This window comes from Cydia splendana, chromosome 13 (assembly GCF_910591565.1).
Source record: "Cydia splendana chromosome 13, ilCydSple1.2, whole genome shotgun sequence".
Taxonomy (NCBI): domain Eukaryota; kingdom Metazoa; phylum Arthropoda; class Insecta; order Lepidoptera; family Tortricidae; genus Cydia; species Cydia splendana.
The window spans coordinates 14,615,907-14,624,099 of NC_085972.1; the positions used below are offsets into that span (position 1 = coordinate 14,615,907).

Genomic DNA, 8,193 nt, shown 5'->3' on the forward strand with positions numbered 1-8,193 from the left:
GCAACTGGACATATATGGCACACAAAACCACTTGCAAAAGTAAAGAATTAAGTACGCTTCATTTTTGCAAGTGGTTTAGAGTACTTTAGAGAGTCGGAATAAAAATCTAAAGTTGTTTATATTTAAATTTATTGGTCTAGTAAAAACAGTACAAATTCCATACTTATGCCCAAGAAAGATATTCTTCGCCTGTCAACTCTTGGGTCACACAGTAACTTGCAAAATTTGTGCTTTTATTGACCATATGTTTCTTTGATCATATCAGCCAGTTTTTCTCCGATCATTATACAGGGAGCATTAGTGTTGCCACTAGGAATAGTTGGCATGATACTCGCGTCGGCAATCCTTAGCCCTGTGATACCCCATACCCTCAATTCAGCATCTACGACACTCTCTCCTTCAACACCCATTGGACATGTCCCCGCTGGGTGCCACTGAGTTGAGGCAGAGTTCAAGATGTGGCATTTCCAGTAATCATGAGTATTAAATTCTATGTCAACACACTGAGGTACCTGCAGATTTACAACCTCAGAATTCAAACTCTTCATATACGTGCTATTTAAAACATCCAAGTAGTCCTCTAAATATTTTGCATGATTCTCCAAATCTGTGTCATTTGCATAGTAATTGAGGAATATTTTTGGAGCGACTTCGGGATCGTTTTCGCTCAACTCGACGTATCCTCTAGAATCTGGATGTAGAAGTGTTATTGTCGCGAAAACAGTTTCCTGCTCCTGGCCCGCCAGTGCAACAGCTTTGCAGATCGTATCGTCCAGGCCAAATACGTAAGAACAGATCAACGTCGAGATAATTGTGCCAGCTGGAAGAGGGAACACCTGTGCCTGGTATTCTGGAACTGTGCTGGCGTTCGATAGAGCAGCAAACCCGTATATGGTAGGTGTCGGAAATTGGTCTAAGTTTGTAAAAACTTCAAGGTTCTGAGTTACTGATTCGATACCTTTTTGAGCCGTTAGTATTACTGTTGCATATCCATGGTCTTGTAAGTTTTGACCGACTAATGGTAAGTCTAACAATACTTCAATACCTTTTTCAATCAAATGGTCTTTAGGTCCAATTCCCGATAACATTAATAGCTGGGGAGTATTTATAGCACCTGCGGAGAGGACAACTTCTTTAGTCGCGTAAAGACTTATCGTTTCTCCGTTTGGTAATTTCACTTGTACGCCGGTAGCTGTCTTAGTTTCATCGAAAAGTATTTTTGTGCATAAGGTGTTTTTGAGGACAAATAGATTTTCTCGATCTTTGATTGGTCTGAGGAAGGCCACTGCGGTGCTTTGTCGTGTTTTGTCAGCAATCGTGTACTGTGGTAGTGAATAACCAATCTGCTCGTAGCCATTCGTATCGACGAGGATTTTATGTTTCTCACCGAAAGCCTCGAGATAATTTTCAGTTTCTTCATCCCAAGTCGGTCGTGTAATTCCCAAGGGGCCATCAGTATTGTGCAGATCAGCAGAATCTGAGTTCAAGATCTCTGAGCTGTTAAGACCTTCGCTCTTTTTAAAGTAGTAAGTGACATTGTCCCAATCCCATCCATCGCCTCCCAAGTCGACCCATTGCTCGTAGTCGGCCTTATTGCCTCGCACGTAGTACATATAATTGGCGCCACTGCAACCCCCGAGCATCTTGCCTCTAGTTAAATGGATGGTTTTCGTCTTATGAGCCTGGACGGAATACCCGTCATCTTCGCTGTAGTAATTCCAGTCAGCCATAGAGTAGTCCACAAAAGGAAACAAACCGGGAATCTGGAATAGGGAATATTGCTATGTAACAAGTGCAACAATAACAAGCTAGACTTCAAAAACTAGTTTTTGCGTATTTGTTATGTAACTTTTATGCTCTAATTTTAAGGCACAGAAATCTTTGTTTAAACTTGGTCGGATTATTAATAGTAGGTATCTGTCGGTATTATCAGCATAACCTACCACAGAGTCAATAGGTGGGTTGTCTCCGGCTTCAATGAGAAGCACCTTCCAGTCGGCTATCTCTGAAAGGCGGGCGGCGACCACCGCGCCAGACGACCCAGCGCCCACCACGATAAAGTCAAACTGATCTCCATCTGTGTATAATTAAGGTCATTACATGATATAGGTATATTTTTTAAACATTGTAATTCTATAAAATTCAGCGAATCACGTTAAAGTTGTTAAAAAATATTTACTCCATTTTCCCTACTTTAGGGTTTTAGTGTCAATGGAGCTTCATACCAATTGAAGAATTAAAGTATCCAAATTAAAAGGCTCTACCTTCGATAGTTTAGGTACTCGTATATATTCTGCTTCAAAATATAAATAACGGATATATTTCAAGTTTTATGTAGATTCAAAGCGTCAACTAAATAGCCTAATAGTTTCAATCAATCAATTTATTTTGCTATAATAAGTACAAGTAGTCCAAGCGGTTCCAAAAAAATTGGCCAAGTGCAAGTCGGACTCGCGCACGAAGGGTTCCGTACCATTACGCAAAAAACGGCAAAAATCACGTTTATTGTATGGGAGCCCCACTTAAATATTTATTTTATTTTGTTTTTAGTATTTGTTGTTATAACGGTAACAGAAATACCATCAGTGAAAATTTCAACTGTCTAGCTAATACGTTTCATGAGATTCAGCCTGGTGACAGACATACGAACGGACGTACAGATGAGACGGACAGACGGACAGCGGACTAGAGATAGGGTACCCGTTTTTACCCTTTGGGTACGGAACCCTAAAACCTAATCAGTTCCTATGTACGATATAAATACCTACATATTTTGATGTACTTTTAGATATCTTTATAAGACGAAAGTGGAGGACCCGCGCGAAATCGCCTTTTCATACAAACATAGTCCTCATTTTCCTCTCTGCATATTACTACTACTACATTATTGAAAATATTTAGACACAATTTGTTGTATATCATAATATCAACCACAGCTATGCCCTTGATATTTTTTTATAAGAGTTAAGAGCATTTTCAAAAATTTGTATGAAATCTGTTTTTCTCTCCTAATGTTTACCATAACCAAAAACTCGATAAGGTGTATTCGGGTATTACCGAATGTCGGATAATTCCGAAATTCAGATGAAAATCACCCTTAATTCCATCATAATAAAAGTCTCTTTCGGAATTATCCGACAGTTTTCGACATTCGGAATTACCCGAGTAAACCTATAGTCAAACGTAGGGGCAAAGTTATGGTTAATACATCCAATTACATATGTAAAAATATTTTCCATAATGATAATACCCAGAGAGGAAAATGGGGACTACGGTTGTAGTGGAGAAACGGCCGTCCCCTTTCCTCTTAACATGAAATATTTTTACGTAGCTATCACTATCAGTTCTCGAAAACAGCGCTAAAGAGTACCGTAAAATGGGGTGAGAAGGGATTGCGAGGAGAGTCGGGTTATGAATGGGGAGAGAAGGGATGACAGGGGGTGAGATGGTTTTTAAAGGCTACTGCTACCTAAATAATGTATTCCTATTACAAATGGAGCTATAGTAATATTCATAACTAGCTGTGCCCGCGGCTCCGCCCGCATGGAATTCGGTCTGTGTCAGTAAGCGGCTAATTTTTAATCCTAATTTCTCCCTCTCCCCTGGAGGCGGAACTTGAAGTAAAGTTGACAGATGGATATGCTAGAGGACTGTAGTCCAGATAAAATATTTTACAATTAGGTACCACTAAATAAAACTAAACTCCAAAATCAATAGTTTTTTTCGCCCTTATTCAAATTTTACACGTGATTTAAAGGACAGAGTAGTAGGTGTATAATTGTATATCGGACGATACAGTATTAAGGTATACGCGCGCGAGCGAAAGCGAAGCGGCCTGCCTGGCTGGAGCGCCACTCATCGTGGTCTTCTTGAGACTCCTGAGGAAGACCACGTGCCCCTTGTTACTTCAATGCGTTGCGAGAGTGTCGCGAATGATTCGATTTTTTTCGGGAAGGCATGGTAAATAATGCATATGTCGGGGCGTGACTCCAGAAGGACGTATTGCAGCGTGACAGTTCATAGTTTTAGACGCCTGTATACAATTGATTAGCAATGTTTGGCTACTAGCAATGTTTGCTGTTTGGAAGTTGTAACGAAATTCATAACGTAGAGAGTAACGCCATCTATTGGCGTGTTGTTGAACTAAGATGACAGGTAGAAGGCTTTGGAACGTCAAAAGGTTTCTCTTGGGTGAACGTAGGCACGAGTTGGCATTTTTGTCGATATGTTGGTAGACTGGTCAAGCAGGTTGACCAACTTGACGTTGAGGCGGGAGCACTGGAGCAGCGAGGCTCCGCCGCTGGTGTTTCTTCTTGATCGGGCCGCGCTAGAGATCGGACTACTGAAATATAGTAGGCGCTAGTATGGTTAACGAGTTCGAATGCTTATTTCATGCACTAGTAGCATACTAATTTAGCTGTGAAGTAATACATTGAGGTACTATGCCCACCGCCGTCGCCCGTGCCTCCGTCACATATACAGGGTGATTCATGAGACGTGAGCAGGACTAATCCTGCACACTCAGTAACTGATAATTGATCGATCACCGTCGTATTTAGGTGAAACAACCACACTTTTTCCTATTTTTTTAACTTTTTGGTGAGGGCAAATTTAATCCACTACGATCATGGTCACCCTACAAGGCCTAATTAATAAGCATAAAACCTCTTTAATTTTTGATTACGAAGAAAATAAACTGTCAAACTTGAGTGAGATACGAGTATTCAAAAGTAACCAGACCGCGATGACAGTGGGGAGTTGGGGACATTCAATTTGACACAGAAATATCGGTAGTTTAGTATTCTAATTTTAGGGTGACCATGCGTGTCGTAAATAAATTAATAACTTTTTTTTTCAACACGACTAGAAAATTAACGTTAACCTCACTAATACTGATACGAAACTGTTGCTTATAATTTACGAAATGCGCAGTATTAGTCCTGCTCACGTCTCCTGAATCACCCTGTATATAAATTGCGAGTCCCAAATCGTTTGACTCCGCAAACGAACAGTGCCGGATTAAGATATTTTGATGCCCTAAGCATTTCTAGACCATAGTGCCCCCTCTCCCTAGGGTCATCAAGATTACATTGAATTTTTTTGGTAAATTGAGTGAAGTTCATTGCCGCATTACAGCTGAGAATGGAAATCAGTCACATCATTTTATTACGAAAGTTGACAGTGCTGCAGCAGTAACGTTGCAACAGAGTAATTCTGCTGCAGTCGCTAACCGAATGTCACCTTTATCCTAACTTAGAAAGTGATTGAAAACGCGAGCGAAGCGAGCGCGAAAATTTTTCGATATAAAAAACGCAATTTGATAGACAGTTGTACATTTTTACTTCTAATCGCAACCAGGCGCGAATCCAGTATTTCATACAGAGAAGGGATGGGACAATTTTCTAACAGCCTAGCTTCGCATAGGGCTCGATATTTAAGGGTCTCAGCGAAGTTGTTTTCATACAGAAAAGATGCAAGAAAGCAGAGCTTGGAATTGACCAAGTGAATTGAATTAGCGAATTGTGAGCAAGACAGAAGGCCCAGCTGCGAAAGAGGAAAGCTTGGATTTGGATCCACGCCCAAGTGTAATTAAGGCAGAAGATCAACTTTGCCGTAAGGCAGAAGGCTTCGCATAAGACCTAACGCCGAACTGCAAAAGAGTGGCTTGAAACCGAATCTATGCATGTAATCACGACTCTTCTACTGCTCGCTCTTTGGCTTCACTCGAAAGCGCTACTTGATAGGATGATTTTAGTTTTCGGCTTTCACGGGGCCCCTTATAACACTTTGACAGTTAGGTCTCAGGATCGCGGCTAAGGAGCAACTCGGCTTGGCCGACAAATCTGGCGTGCAAGAGAGCAAAATTCGCTATAAAATCTGTTATGTCGAAAAAATCGGCTGGCCGCAAGCCCGAAAGCAAGATCTTTTTTCCATGACTTTAAGGGCCTCCGCGTAAGGTCAAATCGAAAGCCTACGTTGGAGATGTTCTTTACGTAGGTACCCTCACTCTCTTACTTGATCCCTACGACCCTTCGTTATTAGATGGGTACTTGTACACGTATAAAAGTTTCATGTAGGTACCTACTCCACGACGACTGCAATGCTGATGCAGCCTGCGCGTTTTTTTGCCTACCTACGGTTTTGGTGCCCCCTAAACGTGGTGCCCTAAGCAAGTGCTTATTTTGCTTAAAAGGGTTAATCCGGCACTGCAAATGACAGAGGTCAATGTTTTTTTTTTCAGAGTACCCATTTTCGTGACCATTATTACGTATTATGAATATGGATTTGATATGGATGCGATATAATTACGATTAGGTATAATTCATGACGGAGAAAATTAATAACTTTAAATAATTATGCAATTATACTCGTGTTGATAATTATGTGTGTTTATTTTACCACTACGTAACTATGTAAACTCATTTTTAGTTTTCTTGATTACCTGCTTAATTTTTACTCAGTTCCCCAAAAAAGATGGAACTGTGCAATGTGTGGCAATTAATTTATTGTCGTTTAATTTTGTTGTATTATTAAATCAACACAATTATTCACTTAAATTTGTTGATATCCGTACCCCCTCTTCTTCGTACTTCGTACAAAATCCTTCCTCAGTGGCTTATTCATGTCACAACGTATCAAATTCAGCGGCTTCGGTTAGTTTACCTCGGTACTCTATAGTGGTAGTACATATTTGAAAAAAGTTTGTTCCTCTTTCCTAAGTAGCGCCATAAGATTCAGGGGCAAACTTAAGTCAATCGAGTGTTGTGGCTACCCCCCCCCCCCCCCCCCCTCTTTTAGAGGTTGAATTTTTATAGCCTATAACCTGGCCGGGGATTTTCTCGACAGATTAGTAAAGATTTCATCAAAATCCGTTCAGCCGGTTTCACGTGATGCGCGGTCAAATAAACAGACATAAATTCTAAAAACTGTTGGAACGTGTTCTGTTATCGATTCTAAGTATCCCCAGCCAACCTTTTTTTCAAATATCTTCCATGTACAGACTTTCGACCCTCTTCAGGTCATTTCTTTGGCAAGGAATTTAGATGTAAAGTGGTAAAGACTAGCGGCGCGATTCGGGAAATGAATTAGAGATTCACTAGATTTGAAATAGTAAAGATATGTGACGTTCCACGGCAAAACGGCGGTTGGCGCTTACGCTATTATTAACGCCGCTCCAATATTATTGCGGCGCTATGCGACGTAAGCGCCAGCCGCAATATGGTACCTTTACCCGTGGGACGTCACATATCTTTACTATTTCATATCTAGTGAATCTCTAATTCATTTCCCGAATCGCGCCGTCGTAGGGCATTCACTGTACTCACCGGAGACCGATGCCTGTGGCGGATAGTTGTCGGCGCCGAGATGCAAAACCGTGAGGGCGGCTAGCGCGAGCTGTATCAATTGGACCACTTGGGGAATCAGTGCCACCTCTAACGATGATATAAATAGGTCTAATACATCCATCTGTAAACATTAACAACAAAATCTATACGGTGTGTCTAAACCTAGCGAAAATATCACGAGGACACATGCTAGTTTGCTAGATCGCGCGCTTTAAGGAGCACTTAGGCGCAGGCCGGGGGATGCCTCGGCATGCCGCCGCGTGTACTCTATCACAAGGGATTAGTGAATAGTGTCCACGAGTTCTCCCCCGTCGTCCCAGCGCTACTCCGGCGCACTCGGGAGGCCTCGGCGCATGCCGGGGGATGCCGCGGCATGCCGGCGCCTACCGCCGCGGTATCCTCTAGCGTGCTCCTCGATGCCGCGGAGTAACAATCCTCCGTGATGCTCCGAGGTTGGTCTCAAAGCATTTAAATTTATACCTGAAGGTAATTGAAATAGGGAAGAAAATACATTGATAATTTTAAAGTGATCTGCGCTGCGCTCCGCCGGTTTGCGCAAGCCTTAATAATTGCTCGGAGCAATGCTGAGCCGAACGGAGCCGAATTTACCCGAAGTCAGGAGTGTCTCACCACTGGTAAAGTGGACGTAATATTTTTTTTTCATCAACCCTATGGGCCGGGACTGCAACCCGACTGCAACTTGTATGTGGGAACCGCACGCCGACGTAGCAGTTGACAGAATCCTACCGTTTTTGGCTGTGACGCCTGTGACTATAATTTTTGTCATTCGTGTACTATATTTAATAATGAAAATATACCAAATTTACTTCCCTTATTTATGAAACAT

General features: G+C 41.8%; 1 protein-coding gene across 1 annotated transcript; it reads right to left on the reverse strand.

Moving 5' to 3' along the window:
• Nucleotides 1-223: 223 nt before the first annotated feature.
• On the reverse strand, nucleotides 224-7,467 carry LOC134796462 (ecdysone oxidase-like). Its single transcript, XM_063768654.1, has 3 exons — nucleotides 7,326-7,467; nucleotides 1,944-2,077; nucleotides 224-1,763 (listed from the first exon to the last, which is right to left on the reverse strand). The coding sequence occupies exons 1-3, from the start codon at nucleotides 7,465-7,467 to the stop codon at nucleotides 234-236; spliced, it is 1,806 nt and encodes a 601-aa protein (XP_063624724.1). The 3' UTR covers nucleotides 224-233.
• Nucleotides 7,468-8,193: the final 726 nt, after the last annotated feature.

Coding starts and splice junctions, on each gene's coding strand:
- LOC134796462 (XM_063768654.1), bottom strand. CDS start 7,467: ATGGATGTATTAGACCTATTTATATCATCGTTAGAGGTGGCACTGATT. Junction 2,078..7,325: donor GCCACAGGCATCGGTCTCCG/GTGAGTACAGTG, acceptor AATTATACACAG/ATGGAGATCAGTTTGACTTT. Junction 1,764..1,943: donor ACCCACCTATTGACTCTGTG/GTAGGTTATGCT, acceptor TCCCTATTCCAG/ATTCCCGGTTTGTTTCCTTT.